The 21986-nt window shown below is 38.1% G+C and overlaps 1 protein-coding gene across 2 annotated transcripts in view; it reads right to left on the bottom strand.

Moving 5' to 3' along the window:
* Positions 1 to 21986, bottom strand: part of LOC123866617 (glutamine synthetase 2 cytoplasmic-like) — a 34105-nt gene that overhangs the window by 9588 nt on the left and 2531 nt on the right. Inside the window, exons 1-3 of one of the 2 annotated variants that reach the window (XM_045908275.1) lie at positions 9795 to 9837; positions 9287 to 9460; positions 7893 to 8054 (exon numbers count right to left, since the gene is read on the bottom strand). In XM_045908275.1, the coding sequence (XP_045764231.1) occupies positions 7893 to 8054; positions 9287 to 9452 (328 nt within the window). In that variant the 5' untranslated portion in view covers positions 9453 to 9460; positions 9795 to 9837. Of the gene's footprint in view, positions 1 to 7892; positions 8055 to 9286; positions 9461 to 9794; positions 9838 to 21986 lie in introns of those variants that run through there. The other variant, XM_045908274.1, reaches the window with a different exon arrangement.

Raw genomic sequence — 21986 nt, 5'->3', positions numbered from 1 at the left:
AAAATAACGAAACTCTGGCACGCGCTGGCTCTTAGTCCATAATGGGGTATACATATTAATCACGCGGAAAAAGTGGTAGAGTAAAATCTTGAAAAAAATTGACCGGTTTTCAGATATAGGATGGCAGCATACGACAACAATGTTTCGCGTAGACGTTGTTTTGTCATGTCTGTAGTGTATTTTCGCCCTTAGCGAATTAGTTGAAACATCAGTTAGCTGCGCTACTGATATTTCCGCTTTTATTTATCCTGACAGGAAGTGCGCTAACATTACGCCGGAAGCAATTTATCGATAGCGATACTCTTCGAATTTAATAAGATTATTATTTGCACATTTATTATACTTTGTAATTAATTATTTTTACTTTTAATTAGGTATTAACTACTTAATTATGGATTATAGAAGTAGCGATGCTTTCTGGTAAGTATTTTCATTATACATACGAAGCGGAACGGAATTGTCTTTCAGTCCTTCTACCTGTCTGCCTTTCTGTAGTCCATCCGTTTAACCGATTTCGATGAAATTTCGTACATAGATAGAGTACTTGCATCCCGAGGATGGACACATCCTGGAAAAATAAAGAGTTCCCACGCGATTTTTCAAAAAACCTAAGTCCACGAGTCTACGTAGCAAAATACCCAGCAACTTCTAGAATTTATGTTATAAATCATGTTATAAATAGTCAAAATTGAACAGGTTTGATACTATGTATCGGAATAAATAACATAACCTTATGGGTGCTATAAAACACAAGACACAAGTGACCTCTATGGAACTTAGAGAGTTTAGCAATGAAGAACTTCACAAAATCTCTGATAGAGTCACGGTAAAACGAATAGGTACATCTTAACTCACATTAAATTGCTTGATAGCAAAACGTTTTGTTAGCACTTAGATACAAGGTTTTACTTTAGGTGATATCAGATGTAGGGTCAACCACAGAGGTTTGCACTTGTCCATAGTTAGGTTTAGAGCCTCAATAGCTCAACCGGTATAGGAGTGGACTGAAAACCGAAAGGTCGACGGTTCAAACCCCGCCCGTTCCACTATTGTCGTACCTACTCCTAGCACAAGCCTGACGCTTAGTTGGAGAGGAAAGGGGAATATTAGTCATTTAACATGGCTAATATTCTTTAAAAAAAAATATTCCCCTACACTGGCGGGTGCAAACCAAGCTTTGTCACTGTGACACTAATCAAAGTCAAAGTCAAAATCATTTATTCAAAGTAGGTACAATTGTACTCCTTTTGATGGTCGGAATTGTTTTTGTACGATGTAGCGGTGATAATTAATCACTGTAACTGAACTAACGGGGTCCTAAAAAACTCTACCCTATTTTTCCTTTGGATCTTTCTAAAGATTACATTTTAAAACAATTTCTTTAAAGTGGCACGTGTATCGTCTAGCGGTAGGACCCCTTGTGATGTTGTGTCCATAATAAACCAAGAACTTTTAGAGCGTCGGAAATAATGAGTTCATCAGACTTAAACGACTTTACTGTTAGCGACTAGGTTTAATATTGTGTGAATTCTGTGCACGACGTACCTATAAGTTAGGCAAAGGGCCATGTTTCGCTGTTTGCCCACAAAAAAAGGTGCGTTTCAAGAACGGTTTAAATTATGACTCTTCGCGTCGTCTACCTGCTTGACTAAAGTGTTTAAACTCATAGAATTTCGAACTCAAGTAGTGTAGTGTAGGTTAAAAGGCTCTTATGTTTTAGATTTATTAGGAGCCTAGCGAGAATAGAAATTAGAATAGAGGCCAATTGTGTTGTAGAGGCCAATTGAGGTTAAATTTATGTTAACTTGTCATTTTTGTGTTTAAATCAACCTATTTTATTGCTAAGAAATAAGTGTGTGAAACTTAACTTGAAATAAAGAGGGTCTCGAAGGGTTCACTCATTGGTGTGGGAATATTTTACTGGCTTCATGATATAAATACCACTCCATGAGCCGAGACCAATCAGTCAGCCCAAGTCAGCCCAGAGACTAGCATACGAAATAAGTATTTTATTTCAAGAAACCTCTCTTCGTCTATACCAATAAATTACATCTACCTGTCGCGGTAGAGGTGCACGACCGGGGTGCACGGGACGGGACGTTAGAACCAGCCTACGAGCCAACTGAGGGACAGGGTGCAAAATAGTTACCTGACCACCCACTCACGCCCCGTCAACTATAGTGGGACAAGTTCCCAGGCGTTGTTACGCATTTACAAGCGACGCGCCGCAACAAATGGTCCTTCGAGCCGGATCCCGGAAGACAGATTCCTAGAACTGGAAGTTGAAGATTTTTGAAGGTGAAGCTACGAACAGGAACAAGAGATATGACTCTCACCAGGTTCCAGAAGGCAGAGCGTGTGCCCCTACGCGCAAATACATCGCAACGAACAGAACAGGTGAATGTGCGCAGATCAGAAGGGACCACATCTATCGAAGCTATAGCCACGAACTTAAGATCTTCAAATATGGAATCTTCGGGATACACCGCGACAAAAGTTACGAAGATGTTCGAAAATGGGGCTAGACTCAAAGAACAGAAGACCACTGACGAGATGATGGCTGAGAGGATGAACCAGAACAGAACCTTGAAGACGATTGAATCAGGGGGTTTTATCCGCACGTCAGTTCGGTCTAAGAGAACTGCTGCCAGATTACGTGACTTAGAAGCAAGAGAAGAACTGGCGCTTTTAGAATTGCAGCGCGCTGAAGCAGCAGCTAATCTGGCCAGAATCAGATTCGAGAAACAACGAATCGAAGATAAAGTAGTTAGTCTGGATAAAGAACAAGAAGATAGAACATCTCACGTTCAGAACTGGATCCAGACCTCTACTTTAGAAGAAATAAAAGACGTCATTCCTGACAAACGAGGCAATCAGTCCCTGCTTCACTCGGAGCTTATAAGCTCAGAACAGTCGAGTGGAGTTGAGAATTCAGAAATGATAGCGAATACAGCGATGCCAATCCACGCAGTGGAAACGACCGGAGTTTCAGAAGATGACCTGGATAAGGAACAAGGAGGAAGAACTTCACATGTTCAGAACTGGATCCAGACGTCATCTTTGAAAGAAATAAAAGATGTAATTCCTGATAAACGGGTGAATCAGTCCCTGCTTCACTCGGAGATTATAAGCTCAGAGCAGTCGAGTGGAGCTGCGGATTCAGCTTCAGAAGACGGTTTGGATGAAGAACAAGAAGATGCAGCTTCACATGTTCAGAACTGGATCCAGGCATCATTTTTGGAAGAAACAAAGGATATCATTCCAGATAAACGACGGAATCAGTCCCTGCTGCACTCGGAGCTTATAAGCTCAGAACAGTCGAGTGGAGCTGAGAATTTAGGAATGATAGTGAATACAATGTTGCCAGTCCACGCAGTGAGAACAACCAGGGCTTATCTGAAGATAATTCCGGTAGAAGTATTTGGACCAAAAGGATCCCAGAAGATACTAGTACTTTTGGATGAAGGATCAATGGTCTCTCTTCTTGATTCACGAATAGCTAAGAATATTGGGGCAAAGGGAACTGAAGAAGAATTGGTGCTAGAAACAGTTGGAGGAAAATTGATACGCAAGAGGGACTCTGAGAAGCTCAACTTAATAATACGAGGAGTCCACCAAGAAGAAAAGAAAAGCCTCGATCGTGTTCGCACCATCGAAGAACTGAATCTTGCTCCACAGTTCCTGGATAAAGAAAGAATAGAAAAATATCCACACCTGAAAGAAATGACAAGTGTTCTTTATTATGAGTTTGAGCCACCGCGGTTACTCATAGAACAAGACAACTGGGAACTGATCGTATCTCAAGAAATTAAGAGAAGAAATCCCGGTCGACCAGTCGCTTCACTGACGGAATTCGGAGAATCGTTGAGAGTGCAACCAAGAAGACCTACGACAGACTCAGATGGAAGAGCTCTCACGATATTAGAAAAAACCTGTAAAAAGCGAGAAGATGGAGGCTTTGAAGTTGGATTGCTGTGGAAAAATGAAGATGATGAAATGCCAGAAAGTTTCAAATCAGCCGAAAAAAGACTGTTCACCATAGAAAAGAAAATGGATAAAGATCTTCACCTCAGATATGAATATATCAAGCAAATTCAGGATCTGCATGATGAAAACTACGCAGAAGAGGCGCCAAACAAACGAGATTCTAAAAGAAAATGGTACCTTCCTCACTTCTCTGTCATACATCCATTTAAAAAGAAAGTAAGAATCGTCTTTGACGCTGCGGTTAGGTCCCAAGGGAGAAGTTTGAATGACGCTCTTCTATCAGGACCAGATCTTCTGAAATATCTCTTCGGGGTGTTCACAAGATTCCGTCTAGGCCTAACGGCAGTAGCAGCAGACATTAAAGAAATGGTCCTGCAGATAAAAATAAGACCTGAAGACAAGGATTATTTGAGATTTTTATGGCAAGAAGAAGGTCGAGACGCTCCACCGAAAGAATATAGGATGAACACCGTCATATTCGGCGCGACTTCGTCACCAAGCACAGCTATCTTTGTGAAGAATAGAAACGCAGAAGACTTTAAAGAACGTTATCCAGATGCAGCAACAGCTATAGTACGTAACCATTACATGGATGATTATCTTCATAGCTTTCACTCCGAACAAGTACTCGTGAAAGTTACGAAAGAAGTAGATTACATCCACAGAAAAGCAGGGTTCGTACTAAGAGGATGGGTATCGAATCAACCGAATCTTCTTCAGCAAATCACAAAAGAAAATGTAGACAAGACTGAAATAGAGCTTGGAGAAAAAGAAGAGAAAACTCTAGGCTTACGGTGGTTCACCAAAGAAGACAGCATCGGGTTTCGTACTTGCCTACGGAACACACCCCAAGAAGTACTGCAAGAAAAAAGAATTCCAACGAAAAGAGAAGTCACTGGTGCAGTCATGAGCACATTAGACCCGTTAGGGCTGGCATCACCAGTTTTGATACAAGGAAAAAAGCTACTGCAAAATATATGCAGAAGTGGAATTGGCTGGGATGAGCAAATAGAAAAACAAGCTGCACTGCTGGGAAGCCGACTAGTTAAATCACTTATACATGAGTCAGATCTGACAATCAAGAGAAAGACTTATTGGACAGACTCCAGCGTTGTCCTGTCATGGATCAAGTCGGATCCCAGACACTTCGAGACATTTGTGGCACATAGACTTGCAGAAATCGAAGATGTCATTCAACCACATGAATGGCACTGCATGAATCCAGCCGATGATGACACGCGTGATGTACCAGAAAACTTATTAAAGAGTCACATGTGGTTTACTGGTCCTGAGTTTTTGAAACAAGAAGGAGTGCTACGTCGAGCCAGTTCAGAATTCAGATTCATTCGCGATGCAGCAGATGAAGCATCGCCAGGTTCGAGGATTGGTGCTACGCACAAGGGGGAGGATGTTAGCGACTAGGTTTAATATTGTGTGAATTCTGTGCACGACGTACCTATAAGTTAGGCAAAGGGCCATGTTTCGCTGTTTGCCCACAAAAAAAGGTGCGTTTCAAGAACGGTTTAAATTATGACTCTTCGCGTCGTCTACCTGCTTGACTAAAGTGTTTAAACTCATAGAATTTCGAACTCAAGTAGTGTAGTGTAGGTTAAAAGGCTCTTATGTTTTAGATTTATTAGGAGCCTAGCGAGAATAGAAATTAGAATAGAGGCCAATTGTGTTGTAGAGGCCAATTGAGGTTAAATTTATGTTAACTTGTCATTTTTGTGTTTAAATCAACCTATTTTATTGCTAAGAAATAAGTGTGTGAAACTTAACTTGAAATAAAGAGGGTCTCGAAGGGTTCACTCATTGGTGTGGGAATATTTTACTGGCTTCATGATATAAATACCACTCCATGAGCCGAGACCAATCAGTCAGCCCAAGTCAGCCCAGAGACTAGCATACGAAATAAGTATTTTATTTCAAGAAACCTCTCTTCGTCTATACCAATAAATTACATCTACCTGTCGCGGTAGAGGTGCACGACCGGGGTGCACGGGACGGGACGTTAGAACCAGCCTACGAGCCAACTGAGGGACAGGGTGCAAAATAGTTACCTGACCACCCACTCACGCTCCGTCAACTATAGTGGGACAAGTTCCCAGGCGTTGTTACGCATTTACAAGCGACGCGCCGCAACATTTACGGAGTTCAAGTATTGAAATTGTGTGTTTGCGTATAACGCATCTTAAGCATTTGGTCCGAGCGACCATATGCCAATGCTAACTGAGTTCAGGTATTGAAAATGTTTTCTTTGTGTATGAATATTTATTTAGCATTTGGTCTGATAAGACAAATGCTAGTTCGAGATTCAAAAGGTGTGTTCCCGCTTAGGAACGTATTAAAATATGAAAGGATCATGAGACTGCTCTTACAAGACAACACTTCATACAGAGCCCTACTTATTAGACGTGTGTGTGTGAGTGTGCTTCTTCCTTCGTAAAGAAAGAAGTTGTGTGCGGCACCATTCACTCCAGTTGGCGTAAAAAGAGTTTGAGTGAATGATGGTACGTAGCTCCACCACGCCACGTACGGTGAGCTTCTGCCTTCCCTTGGTATCCCATCGACATACTGGGACCCTCGATAAATCAAGAGATCAATATGGCACATAAAATACCAAAGAACAGTAGCTCCCCCCCCACACACGTCATCATCCAAATAAACAGCGCAGCGTATGCAAGCATACTTTAGGAAGTGGTGCGTTCCACTTATGATCCCACGTTGCAGCCGAAGCTGAAATAGCATTTTTATAGTGGTGCCCTCCCACTACAGACCTGTAATAGGTTTCAAGGACGGGTCAGACTCACTGCGGGAATATCCACAGGCCTTAACCCGACCTTCAGTACATATGTATTAGCGTAATTTTGTATTGGTATGTTATTGATATTGAGTAACCACTGCAAGGTGGTTACGCATTCCAACGAATGTCAGAATACAAGCAGAACAGCAGCATTACCTGCCCTCTGTGGTCAGTCTGTTATTAAAGCACATTAGAATCATCTCAGCAAAGGATTCACAAAGCATCAAAGGCACTAAGGTTCTCCCTCGCATAAGTTTCATCCAACGCGCCTGTTATATGTCAGATAGTTAATATCATCGCTAGCCATCTCAAGCAAAGATCACCGAGCATCCGGCGGACATGCGGTTCTCCCCGCCTGAGCAGCCACGTCGTCAACAGTTCAAACATAAATCGCTTTTAGATCTTAGGAGGTATCGCCCCTATATAACAAATATATCTGTGTAATTAAAGTGGTCCCTTCTATTAGAATATTTGCTTAGAGTGTTTCTCTCCAAGCACCAACTTGGTCCGTGTTCAGTATTCTTTAATATTAACTTTATGTATCGCCCCAGTACAGAATTTAAACAAATTAATTATATCCGCGCATTACGACGTCCGCGCAGGCACCGCCCGCCGACGCAAATGCACGCGGTCCCGCTCTGATTTCGACTCTGCTCCGAGCGTTACGACGCCCGCGCACACATCACTCGCCAACGCAATTCGACCGCGGTCGATCGCGTCTCTGCATCACCGACATGCGAAACGGTGTTTGCCTCTTTTCGAAAATGCGGACGGCCCACATTAAGATTAAAACGTCTAAAAGAATTAATTTTAGGTTCGTATGTGTAAGTACATCTCTACAAGTATTCACTGACCTGATTTTGATAAAATTGAAGCAAAAATTTTAATATTATTTTTATATAATTTTATAACACTTTGGTGTAAAATCTAGGGTCGTTACATCACGTAACTTAAAACTAAAGCTACGAGGGTTCCAAACGCGCCCAAGTCTGAGAAGAGTGTGTAATTCCGTGTGTAATTACAAAGTATCTAGGTACAATCACTTTTTTCCGGGTTACTATAATTATTTCATGAATATCATTAAACTATAGAGATGACTCACCAGTTGGCTGATAGTTGTACTGATAGGTGTCAGCTAAGACCAGTATGTGGCTTCCACGTCGAAACGGATCGTGGTAAATCACTTCCGGGAAGATGAACGTGTCCGAGTTGTCCGGACTGGCTTGACCCGTGTTGCTGCCGTCGAAGTACCAAATTGGTAAATCTACACAAAAAAATTTAATTGAGTGTCCATCGGTGTTTTGAGTAGGTAGGTTCCTGTGGGAATAAGACGTGTGTGCCCCGCACTCATAATCTGATAAATAGGTAGCCAAAAAGATTGAATTTTTCTGTTGGTCTCCGAGTGAACTCACAAAAATGGAATGTGGGTGTTATACCTAAATAGTAGTAAAAAAAAAACAAGATACCTAGTTGCTTGTTTATAACATAATAATTTAAGATTCTTACTAATTTTATTACTGATGTTTTATTATTATAATAACCTATAAAATAGATGATATTATAATATATTTTTATACTGTATGATACTTGTATGATAACTTTTAGATTCTACACTGTAAAAGTACTGCAAAAAGAATTTACATTACTACGTTAGTGGCACGAAATAACGTCCTAACGTAAATTCCGCTGAAGATGGTTGAAAAATAAAAAAATATATAATTATCGTAGTTCGCATTGCGGTTCCGTGTTTACTTTACCTACTACCTACTAAGGATTCCGTAATCATCATTCTTCAACGTGATGAGTAAAATAGGCGAGGATTGAATAATGCTAAGTAAACTTTACAATAATTGTTGCCAAGATTTAAGCTGGGTTTTCTTAGTTGAAGCGTAAAGCCTCTAAAGATTCGACAAATGTAGTCGCAAGAATTTCCACCTGTTTCTGTAGGTGGAAATTCTTGCGATAACATCTGTCGAATCGTCTTGGAATTCCGGTGAGACATTGAGACGGTAATGCAATTATTGTGTGTGTAATAAAGCATTGTGAACGAACTCCAGCAAAAGGAAAAGGTAAAAATTGTATTAGCAATCGCTTCTTTTCAGCAGCTGATTATTTGATTTATAGCAGCATTCCTTCGAGGCGCTCAAGGCGATCGATATGGGCATCCAAATTGAAGTAGTTATTAAATTATTTCATAGCTTACGAGAAAAAGTTGTTATTTTTCTTTAAACTAGAGTTTTAAGAGAAATTTTATAATTTTCTTGATAATGGTTTTACTTACACTTCAAGGAAATTTCTAAATACATATAAGTAACCTAGTGGTCAAGGCGTTGGGCGCGTTTCCCTGAAGACCTAGGTTTGAACCGTGCTGGTTCAGCAATTTTTAATATGTATTCAAAAATTATTTAGAGCAGAAATTGTATGCTAGCAAAGCTAGACGCTTGGGTGATAATAGCGAATGTGGCACCCAGCCTATTAAAACTGCAGGAAAATTACCTTTGTGTGTTTGGGGAACGAAATCGAAAGTTCTGCATTTGGAGCGCAGATTAATTCCAGAACCGTCCACCCACACATAGCTCGCGAGGATGGCATTACATGGTACTTCCAGATCTTCGTATTTGCGCATTGCCGCTTTGTTCAACGCAATAGGGACGGAATTCATGTCGAAATCTAGTTAAACAAACGTCGAAATGTAGGTATTAATTAGCCATGCATGTACATTATATTTATATCGGTCCGTGTATCCTTAAAACAAGAGTAAATAGCCATCTTCTAGGTAAACGCGTCCCATCTTAGGACACATCAACACTTTCCATCAGTTGTGGTTGTGGTCAAGCGTGTCTTTTTCTGACTAAAAATACGGTATGGAAATGAAGGAATGCATTTAGAAATTTAGGCTGAGTTGCGACAACGCATATCAATTTGATTGTGTTGGATAAGCAATATACTCGCCAATTGTTAACCTAAATACAGCTTCTTTTTTGACTCAAGATCAACAACGAACCTTATTCACAAGCAAAGTTTTTCTTCTATTTAAGGCTATCCTTGCCAACGATCCCCCGTCGATTTCCTACGTATGATATTATTGTTCTCATCTCTATCTGCCCTGGTTCGTGCATTCTCGGTTCCTAGATCGGTACATTTGTGATAACCAAATTTCAAATTGCTGTGATTGGCTGAATTTACCATGTTTTTGCTGCGACAGTGAGTTTGAGCCACTAGCGGAACAATGTTAGCCGGTCAGAAATGATTGCAATTAGTCAACCTGTTTGACGTCCGTGTTCTGTTTTCGATTACAAAAAAGAAAAAATTGTTGTTGCAATCATCAATTTTAGCAAATAGTGAAAGAGAGTCGGCCAATCAGAGGTCACAACTACCGTCACACTTTCTGTCACACTATGGCAGTAGGCATACCGAGTAATGAAAACAATTTTTCATTCTGTCTAGGTCGAAGTAGGGTTGCCACCTGGCTCTTTTTGATTTACAGGCTACCACCATCAAAAATACGGGGTTTAGATTTGAAGAAATTTGAAATTTTGAAGTATTTGAAGCATATATATATATAGGCGGTGGTTCTCTCTGAAATGCATGGAAAGCCTATTTAGATATTTCAGTTTATTTATAAGTTTTGTATTTTTTCTCTGTATGTTGCCGTATCTTGATTGGTGAACTGTGTTTGCAATGTGGTTTTAAATAAAAGATTTATTTATTTAAATAGCTTTTAAAAACTCTTAGTGTTGTAAAGCAAAATGTTATACATTTCATGCATAAAATCTTCTCATTTCAACTTAAAATTACATTTAATTTGTAATTCCACCTTCACAGTATCAATACTATGGCCGTAGCCAGGAATCGATTGCGGGAGAGGTTTTATTAGGGCCGGAACTGAATCCTGTCATGAGGAAAAAAACATTCGCTCAACTTTATGGGCTAATTACCTGGTTAGTGGAATTTCGCCTTTCAATTTGACAGTGAGATAAAGTACAACAATAAAAAAGCGCGAGCGCAGTGAGCGTAAGTGTTTTTGGTTCAATACAGAAAAAATTAAAGTGAAAGGGAAACGAGTGTAGCCATAGCAAGATTTTATTTTTAAAGCTTCCTATCCATACTAATATTACGAATACGACAGTATATCTATTTGCCTATCTATTTGTTACCCTTTCACGGCCCATCTTCTTTACCAAAATTTTGGTACTTACTATTCAGAGGTAACTTGCATCCCAGACATTTTTTTAGGCGGCTTTTTAGCCCGGAAAATCCCCCACGGAATTTTTAAAAATCTTAATTCATGCAAACGAAATTGCGGGGTTTACACCAAGTAATAGAAATTCAAAGCGCGAGTGAAGTGAGCGCGAAATGTTTGATATATTTCCAAAAAAAAATTGGCAAGCAAATGCAAGAAATAGTGTAAGTATTATTTTAGGCTTAGGTTTTTGACGGCTTCCCAGGCGCAGTCGCCATTTCGAAATTTCTGGTCTGGTGGGAGGCTTCGGTCATGGCTAGTTATATGGTTAGTATGGCCCTAACGGCCAAGAAATTAGACTGCATCATCACTTACCACTAGAAAAGATTAAAGTCACGGGCTAACTTGTATAAAAAAAGGCTTACATCCTCAAACCAAGCCCCGCCGCCTTGGCTACGACCATGATCAATATCGAGTGGGTTTCGGCTACGCATTGCCGCAAAAGGAAAATATTCTTTCTACTGGACATAACGTCAGTGTTGGATTTCGCCAGCCAGCTCCTGCTGAATTTGTAAAAAACCGGCCAAGTGCGAGTCAGACCCACGCACCGAGGGTTCCGTATTCGGGTATTTTTTCCGACATTTTACTCGAGAAATCAAAAACTGTTATGCATTAAAAAAATATGCATAAAAATAAATAAAAATCTGTTTTAGAATGAACAGGTAAAGCCCTTTCATATGATAACCCACTTGATATATGTAGTTATCTTACTTTGAAAATTGAAAATACTAATATTTGTTCATGAACACATGACAGACGGATAGAAGGACAAATGGACAGACGGACAGACGGACAGACGGAAAGACTGACAGACTGACAGACAACGAAGTGATCCTATAAGAGTTCTTTTTTGCTTTTGAGTTACGGAACCCTAAAAATATTTAGTTTTATTTGCCCCGTATTTTATATTCATAATTACAGGTTTCTGTATCCTGAAATACGGGGTAACCAGTAAAATACGGGGCCTCTGGCAACCCTATTCGGAAAACACTGTCACATTCAAGTTAATGTCAAATATTTTGTTTTCAATTACAGAAAGCTGCATCAATCATTATTACAATATTTTCTTTGTTGTGATTGGCTGAATTTTAGAGTTTCAGCCAATAAAGAGTCTATTTGCCAACTAAACGTCATAACAATATAAATGCCAGAAAGTTTAACCAAATAAAACAAACTTAATGAGAACCTAGTGAGAATGCAAACGGCACACAATTTATAATACATATTATGTTAGTCGTATATAATAGATATTATAGTAGTCGTTCACTTTGGTAATAGTCAGATTGTCATCAGTTAAATTGATATTGGTTGATGTATCGTAAATTATTGTTTCGGTGACAAATATTTTTATTATCTATTTATCTTTGAACAGAATGGAATAGAATGAAATGGAATGGAATACAATGATAAATTTTTATTCCTGTAAACTGTTAGGTAAACTTCAAAGTGTTTTTGGATGGTCAGAAAAATTTACCACTGGTTCGGAATGCCGATCCTACGTTTTCCAGGGTTTCGTACCTCAAAATGAAAAACGGAACTCTTATAGGATCACTTTGTTGTCTATCTCTCTGTCTGTCGTGTGTGTCAAGAAAACCTCTAGGGTACTTCCCGTTGACTCAAAACCATGAAATTTGGCAGGTAACCTAACTGCGTAATTTTGGGTAGTTTTTTTAATCGATAAAGAAAGTTTGCGACATTGTTCAATAAAAAATTTGGATTCCAACTCCTCAACCCTGATGTTGCAGGGGACCTGACTACTAAAGCTAATGGGATTTAAAAAGTGTCGATTATTAATTGATATTGAAGGTATCTATACCAAGTAAACACTTTGTCGTTGACCTCAACCCTGATGCTGTAAGAAATTGCATTCCTAAATCCTGGTGATCCCTCGGGATTTGAAAAGGATCATCCGTTTAAATATTCTTACGTGATACAGAAACAAGTTGCATCCCGGGGACGGGCTATTACGGAGAGGCAACTTTTGTTCTGGGAAATGAAAGGATCGGGATTTTTAAAAACCTAAATCCACGCGAGCGAAGCTGCGGGCATTAGCTAGTTGTAAATATATTTAGAAGCTACTATAAGATAATAGATAAGGTACTTATTTCCTTATATTTTTATTGTATGGCAGCGCGCGGTTTTAAATTATAAATTGCACGTCCTGTCCTTTTCTGTAATACATTTTTTTCTCAATATCTACCGCTTTATCTCATAGCAAGAGTCCGTAAGACATAATACAGTGAAAATAAGCAAAATATACAATTTTTGCAGTTTCCACGTCAGTACCTGTCGAATTTTTCTAACAGTGTAAGCAGCAGAGCTGAGTTTACCATCAAGTGTTGATATGTGGGTGTTCCATAGAAGCTTTGCATCTAACATTATACCGAGAAACACAGGGTTCTCCTTTATTTTCAACATATGATTATTTATCAATGAATTTATGTCATTTAAGGTCCTGGTATTGGGCAGTGTGAATTCAACACACTTAGATTTCTTTGCATTTGGAAGTAAATTGTTAGCAATAAATCAGAGAGTGACCTGTGATATGGCATTACATATAGTATACATTGTCAAAAATTATAATATTAAAGCTGTGCGTATTGCGTGAGGAATAGGTTGCAAGAGAGTTGCAACTTGCAGGGTTTGATGCATGCGCTATTGCCAGCAAACATGAGACATATTTTTATCTACAGGCAACGTCTGAGTAGGTAACGCATACGTCTAACGCAAGTTGAAATGTACCAGTGTATTTAGTTAGACCTATCGACAAGTTTGGAGTTGGGTGCAGTCTAAATGTGGCCCGTGTGTTTAGACTGTCAGTTTCTGTCAGTTTCACGTGTCGTCCCCCGCACTTCACCACCCCGCTTGCACAAATCGAGACAGCACGAAATTTTCAAGATTTCTGGGTGTAATTTCTGGTTTTCGTAGTTCCCACATAATTATAACAATATAAAATATATAACGATAATTTTTTTACTACATAATATTCATTAAATTTTCTAGGTCTGTGGTTTTTCCAAATTTCATTAAATTGCTTCGTTGTCTAGAAAAACGAGCACAAAGTTGGGCCTTTTTTTAAAGAAAAATACAAATCTTTGAGCCCCTGTAATTTTAAAACTACATATTTTTAGAAAAATCTAAAACACCACAGACACAGGTATTAGTTTCTAGACTATGTCTGCAAAATTTCATGGACTTTGGTTGCTTAATATTCAAATGAAATGGGAACTACGATTGTATGGAGTAAGTGACGGAGAGAGCTCTGTTAAGGTTAACTTTTCTCCGAGGCACGGAGACGTTAGGTACAGTACGAAAATCGTATGTAGTACGCAGTACGCAACAGGTTGGAACTGAACCTTTTACCTTTCAGATATCTGTGCCTCAACCGCTGAGCATTTAAAATTCTGTTTGAATAGCAGAATTTAAAAAGAAGACTTTCCCAATTATATTTTTCAATTATGTTCAATTCATTATGTTTTGCTCAAGCTCTCAAGTCTCAAACAATCTTGATTAATTGCTCTAATTAAATTCTTGGCGAATGAACTGCCTCAAGGCATTTGTAGTATTGAAAAACAAGACGTCTTCGCACTTAACTGTTTTTCAGGAAAATGTCATTCAACTGTAAGAGCGTGAATATAGATTATGTCCTGCTAAATGGCCTATATCTCACTATTATGCAAAGGGGACAACAATTGGGGAATATAGTAAACTGCAAGTCAAGTTTTTGTAGGTGCATTATATTAAAGAATGTCAGTCATACTATACATGGAATTACGTGAACTTGCCTAGTGTTCCCTTTCCCCAAAAATAAACGTAAATCTTGTCCCAGGAGTAGCCACGACAATAGTGAAACTGAAAACCGAAAGTCGACTGTTCATTCATCCCTCGCGGCGATATTGAAACTTCGTTTGGCGCTCATTTGTTGGTACTGAACCTGATTTAATATTATCTTAATAGAAGTACAATAAATCTTTACACTAGGTATAGCGAAAATCTTAATGTTAAAATAAAAATAAAAATTATAATTGACTGATTCAAGCTTATGAGATTTTTATAATCATTGGATTGAAGCGCTTTTGAGGCACTCTCTAAAATATTTGCTTCTCCTGTGTCTATCATCTCCCTGCTGTTTTGCTAAGATTAAGGAGGATTAGTCTTAATAACTTTTGCTCATCTTTGTCAAAAGCTGCTATTAGCTCTAATTTAGTGGTTCTTATTTGCCTTATACGTAAATATACACAAATAATTCACGAAGCCTTTGTTTTTACGCTGGGGCGGGATCATAAATTAGGATTCAAATTTCAAATGTTGATTCTTGTTTTGAGTTTATCTCATTCTTAGTTCTAGTAAATGGGATACGAATGTTAATATCATCCATCTTAATTAGGCTTTATTTAAATAAATAATGTATTTGTTAATGTTTGTTAGGTAATAGTTAAGAGCTGTCTGTACAGACCTTCTAAGTTTGTTAACAGACCTTTTCACTTATTTAGTCAAAGTATATCTATTAATATAATAATGATAAGGGGGTTTCGTAAAGTTGTGCCGTGAAAAGCTAGCAGACAGACAGACAGTTATGACATAATTAACAGATGTGAATGATAAAATAATTGAAACTGATGGCTTACTTCTTCGAGGTACGGACCAAACTCAAAGAGCAAAGACCTAATTCGGACCACCGAATTTCAGTCTATAAAGTTTACTTATCAGATTTGGAAGGCTTTTATATGGAGAGATTGCGATCCTACCCCAAGGCTGTTACCGTGGTGCCAGGGCAAATTAACGAAGCTGTAATATCATGCACGTCTCATGGTAAGTATTAGGCGCAACGCCCACAAACGGAGTGGCGATGGCGTGACGCCACGCGCCGCGCCGATGTGCGTCTTCTTATTTTTAACCCCCGACCGAAAAAGAGGGGTGTTACAAGTTTGACGTGTGTGTATCCGTGTATCTGTGTATTTGTCTGTGGCATCGTAGCTCCTAAACGAATGAACCGATTTTAATTTAGTTTTTTTTTTGTTCGAAAGGTGGTAGGTATGGCATAATCGAGAATGTTCTTAGTATTAATCGAAGAAAATCGGTTCAGCCGTTTGAAAGTTATCAGCTCTTTTCTAGTTTTCTTATAGAGGTTATTGTGTCGGGGATTTTTTAAATTTAGAGTTATTTCTCTTAATTACGTTTAAGCATATGTGAATTAAAAGCTTACCTTTATTAAATTCAACATTTTGGGATTCAACATTTTGCAAATTCAACATTATGAGAATTTAACATTTTAGGAATTCAACATTTTGGGTCCGAAGGCAAAATTCATGTTCCAATTGGAGGGCGTCAGATGGCGTCAGATGCAACTAAAACGCAACGCAAACGCAATGCAGTAGCAGATTGTGTAATTTTGCATACATTTGCTGCATACATTTGCAATAACTTTTTACGAAGGCACGTTGACTGCATATGACAATATCGTCACGACCATAGACCTACAATTTTTCGCTACGCTCAAAGACTGACAAAGCGAGGGAGCGAGAGTAGTTAGATAAGACACACTGCCGCGAGCGAAAGCGAGATAGCGAAACAAGATGCCGATAAGTCATTGTTTACGTGAGTGTCGGTCCGTAAGAGTTCGGCCTGTTCCAAGTCGAGGTGATTTTTTGCATTTACTAAATAATTTTACGATTAAAACGTAAAATCTATGTCCTGCCACCATGGTGTCTTGTTCAGTGAGCGAATGTGACGTTACAAGACGTTATAATCCGCGTAAATACACGTTTCACAGGTAATTACTGATTATTTATACTAATTGTTTATAATCATTATTTCGTCATTTGTTGTTTGAAAATTAGGCAAAATAACTATTGGAAGCTTAGATGATAGGTTTCCCTTAAGACTTATCATCAAATTTCATTGCTAAATGAAGAATTTTTGGATACTTTGTGTAAAATTTAAAAACGTTTGGTTACGATAGGGATTGACAAAGTGATGACGTCACAAGTATCGATAGTCGATAATCGTGTCTGCCGGTAGGTTTGATGTGATAGGCTTAAGCTGTCTGTCTGTCTGTCTGTCAAGAAACCTATAGGGTACTTCCCGTTGACCTATAATCATGAAATTTGGCAGGCAGGTAGATCTTATAGCACAAATACTGGAATAAATCTGAAAACTGTGAATTTGTGTTTACACCATTTAAAAAAAATTAAAATATGTTTCAATTTTCAAAGTAAGATAACTATACCGAGTGGGGTATCATATTATGAAAGGGCTTTACCTGTATATTCTAAAACAGATTTTTATTTATTTTTATGCATAATAGTTTTTGATTTATCATCGTGCAAAATGTTTGAAAAATACCCGAGTACGGAACCCTCAGTGCGCGAGTCTGACTCGCACTTGGCCGGTTTTCCTTTTTATTTGGTGTGACTTAGATTTCATATACAGGGTTATGGGTAACCCGTACATTACTGTATTTAAGTGCTTATCGGGGAGGTCATTAGCTATGAATTGAGCGCCATATATGTATATTATTTATTTTTATTGACTTGTCACTTAGACATTATACTAGTGTTATTGTAATTAATCAAATTATATTAACTTGCACCCTTTAAAAAAATAGAGGTGGAAAACTAACAAATTCCGGTAATTTTTATGAAAATCCCAAAACACGCAGAAACATCCATACTTACGCATTTTTATTCTTGACAACGTGATATACCTACATATAGATTATTATAAATTGCTTATTTGTAGTAGCTGCACCAAGTCATTTCATTAATAAATAATAATTTGTTACCTAGCTTTAGCTTTGTTGCTATTTGTGTATTTGAAATGTATTTGATTTTTTAAGATTATAAGATACTGTTTACTTCACGTCGTTAAACTAACTCATTAGTGTCCTATGATTTCACCAGTAAGACTATCGATAATACAATGCTACAGTCAAGACAACTCTATTTCACGCACACATTTACGTTTCATTTTTTGTAACACCGGTAATCTGTCATTGTTCATCTAGTACATACTACATTTATGGTCACGACGACCCTAAAACGCAAACATGTGACTTGTGCGTTTACTCGAGTCACAATATTTGGTTAGAATTTTTCACAACGATGGCTGGGAAATACGTTAGCTGAAATCAAATTCAAAACTCATTAGGCCAACCAAAACGTCCGGGGCACGTGTATAATCTGGCTTCTAATGGCAACACTGAGGCATTACGTTTATTGCTTTTGTAATTATACCTGTCCCATTTCCCTTCAATTTACACGCGTGAAACCGAACGTATTAGGGACGTAAAATACTTTCTTTTTGACATTTTATTTTTACCTGATATCCATACTAATATTATAATGCGAAAATGTTTCTGTCTGTCTGCTACCTTTTCACGACCCAACAGTTTAACCGATTCTGACGAAATTTGGTACAGGGTTAGCTTATATCCCGGGGACGGACATAGGCTACTTTTTCTCCCAGAAAATCAAAGAGTTCCCACGGGATTCCAACAAACCCATGCGCTTAACCGATTTGTATGGGTACCGAGGTAGCTTGCGTCCCTGTAATTGACATAGGTATTTTATCCAGGAAAATCAAACAGTTCCCACGGGATCTTTAAAAATCTAAATCCACGCGTGTGAAGTCGCGGGCATCCTCTAGTATTTAATAATAACGTTATCTTTTTATAGGGTCTGTTTTATTATACCTACTCATTAAAAGCTGTACTGATCTTACAATTTCTATAGGTATTGTTTTACATGACGTCCGGCATTAGATTTCAGGGCGCCATGCCATTAGTGCACACGCTGTGCACCTTATAATAAAATAATATTAATGTAAGACAGCTATAGAGCGTGCATTAGAAAATATGTGCAGTAAACACGGTGAGACCATCAAAGTCCTCGTTGTTGGCGTCACCTCAATGCTCAAAACATTCATTTTATTTCTATTTATTAAACGTATAGAATGTACATGGCATTTTTGTTACATTCATAAGCAACACGACTTTCTAAGATAATTTTTAAAATAATATATGTACGTAATTTCATGCTAAAATCTTGGCGCATCACTAACTGTAATTCAATAGTTATATGGAGAACATCTGCTAACGATTGGCTTAATGGCTCTTAAGAGGTGTTAGCGCTCTATAGCACTCTATAATATGCTTATAATAATATTATGTAAATACTCATAGTCTAACGGACATGGCTACAGTATATTGTGATAACGCCTACATTAGCGTATTATTATATCTCCGAATGAAGCGACTCATATTTATTATCATAGAACCTTACAGGAAGTTCGTTCCCTCGTCAATTATTATGTACAGAGGACAGACTCTTAAGAGGATACTTGTCAACGAGCCCCCGTCGATTTCCTACGTATGATATTATTGTTCTTATCTCTATTTGCCCTGGTTCGTGCATTCTCGGTTCCTAGATCGGTACATTTGTGATAACCAATTCAAATTGCTGTGATTGGCTGAATTTACCATGTTCTTGCTGCGACAGTGAGTTTGAGCCACTAGCGGAACAATGTTAGCCGGTCAGAAATGATTGCAATTAGTCAACCTGTTTGACGTCCGTGTTCTGTTTTAGATTACAAAAAAGCAAAAATTGTTGTTGCAATCATCAATTTTAGCAAATAGTGAAAGAGAGTCGGCCAATCAGAGGTCACAACTACCGCCACACTTTCTGTCAAACTTTGGCAGTAGGCCTGCCGAGTAATGAAAACAAATTTTTCATTCTGTCTAGGTGTAGGGTAGGTGTAGGGTTGCCACCTGCCTCTTTTAGATTTACAGGCTACCACCATCAAAAATACGGGGTTTAGATTTGTTTACGGGAGATATTGTTTCTTATATATTGTTGTATTATTGTATTGTTTATTATTGTATTTGAAGAAATAGGCGGTGGTTCTCTCTGAAAGCTTATTTAGGTATTTCAGTTTATTTGTATGTTTTGTATTTTTTCTCTGTATGTTGCCGGGTCTTGATCGGTGAACTGTGTTTACAATGTGGTTTTAAATAAAAGATTATTTATTTATTTCAATAGTTTTTAAAAACTCTTCATGTTGTAAAATAAAATGTTATACATTTCATGCATACAATCTTTGCATGTTAACTTAAAATTACATTTAACTTGTAATTCCACCTTCAAAGTATCAATACCATGGCCGTAGCCAGGAATTGATTTCGGGAGAGGTTTTATCAGGGCCGGAACTGAATCCTGTCATGAGGAAAAATACGTTCGCTCAACTTTATGGGCTAATTACCTGGTTAGTTGAATTTCGCCTTTCAATTTGATAGTGGAATAAAATACAACAATGAAAAAGCGCAGCGCAGTGAGCGTAAGTGTTTTTGGAGAAAAGAAAAAAATAAGTGAAAGGGAAACGAGTTTAGCCATAGCAAGATACTTCTTTACCAAAATTTTGATACTTACTATTCAGAGGTAACTTGCACCCCAGAAACGAACATAAGCTTTTATCCCGGAAAATCTCCCACGGAATTTTTAAAAACCTAAATTCATGCAGACGAAATTGCGGGGCATACACCAAGTAATACAAATTCAAAACGCGAGTGAAGCGAGCGCGAAATGTTTGATACATTTCCAAAAAAAATTGGTAAGCAAATGCAAGAAATAGTGTAAGTATTATTTTAGGTTTAGGTTTTTGACGGTCTCCCAGACGCAGTGGCCATTTCTAAATTTCTGGTCTGGTGGGAGGCTTGGGTCATGGCTAGTTATATGGTTAGTATGGCCCTACCGGCCAAGAAATTAGACTGCACTATTACCACTAGGACGGATTAAAGTCAAGGGCTAACTTGTATAAAAAAAGGCTTAGATCCTAAAACCAACCTCCGCCTCTTTGGCTACGGCCATGATCAAAATCGAGTGGGTTTCGGCTACGCAGGTATTATTCTACGCATTGTCGCACAAGGAAAATATGTATTCTTTCTACTGGACATAACGTCAGCGTTTGGTTTCGCAAGCCAGCCCGGCTGAATTTGTAAAAAACCGGCCAAGTGCGAGTCAGACTCACGCACCGAGGGTTCCGTATTCGGGTATTTTTTTTCGACATTTTACACAAGAAATCAAAACTGTTATGCATTAAAAAAAATATGCATAAAAATAAATAAAAATCTGTCTTAGAATGTACTGGTAAAGTCCTTTCATATAATAACCTACTTGATTTAATATTTAGTTACTTTGAAAATTGAAAATACTAATATTTGTTCATGAACACATGACAGACGAAGAGACGGACAGACGGACAGATGGACAGACAGACAGACGGACAGATGGACAGACAGACAGACGGACAGACGGAAAGACAGACAGACGGACAGACAGACAGACAGCGAATTGATCCTATTTCCTTTTTGCTTTTGAGGTACGGAACCCTAAAAATATTTAGTTTTATTTGCCCCATATTTTATTTTCATAATTACGGGTTTCTGTATCTTGAAATACCAACCAGTAACCAGTAAAATACGGGGCCTCTGGCAACCCTACTCGGAAATCACTGTCACATTCAAGTTAATGTCAAATATTTTGTTTTCGATTACAGAAAGCTGCATCAATCATTATTAAAATATTTTATTTGTTGTGATTGGCTGAATTTTTGAGTTTCAGCCAATAAACAGACTGTTTGCCAATTAAACGTCATAACAATATAAATGCCAGAAAGTTTAACCAAATAAAACAAACTTAATGAGAACTTAGTGAGAATGCAAACGGCACACAATTTATAATACATATTATGTTAGTCGTATATAATAGATATTATAGTAGTCGTTCACTTTGGTAATAGTCAGATTGTCATCAGTAAAATTGATATTGGTTGATGTATCGTAAATTATTGTTTCGGTGACAAATATTTTTATAATCTATTTATCTTTGAACAGAATGGAATAGAATGAAATGGAATGGAGTACAATGATAAATTTTTATTCCTGTAAACTTTTAGGTA

This window comes from Maniola jurtina, chromosome 7 (genome assembly GCF_905333055.1).
Source record: "Maniola jurtina chromosome 7, ilManJurt1.1, whole genome shotgun sequence".
NCBI classification, from domain to species: domain Eukaryota; kingdom Metazoa; phylum Arthropoda; class Insecta; order Lepidoptera; family Nymphalidae; genus Maniola; species Maniola jurtina.
The sequence above is the reverse complement of the archived record's forward strand: the minus strand, read 5'-3'. Positions and strand labels throughout refer to the sequence as shown.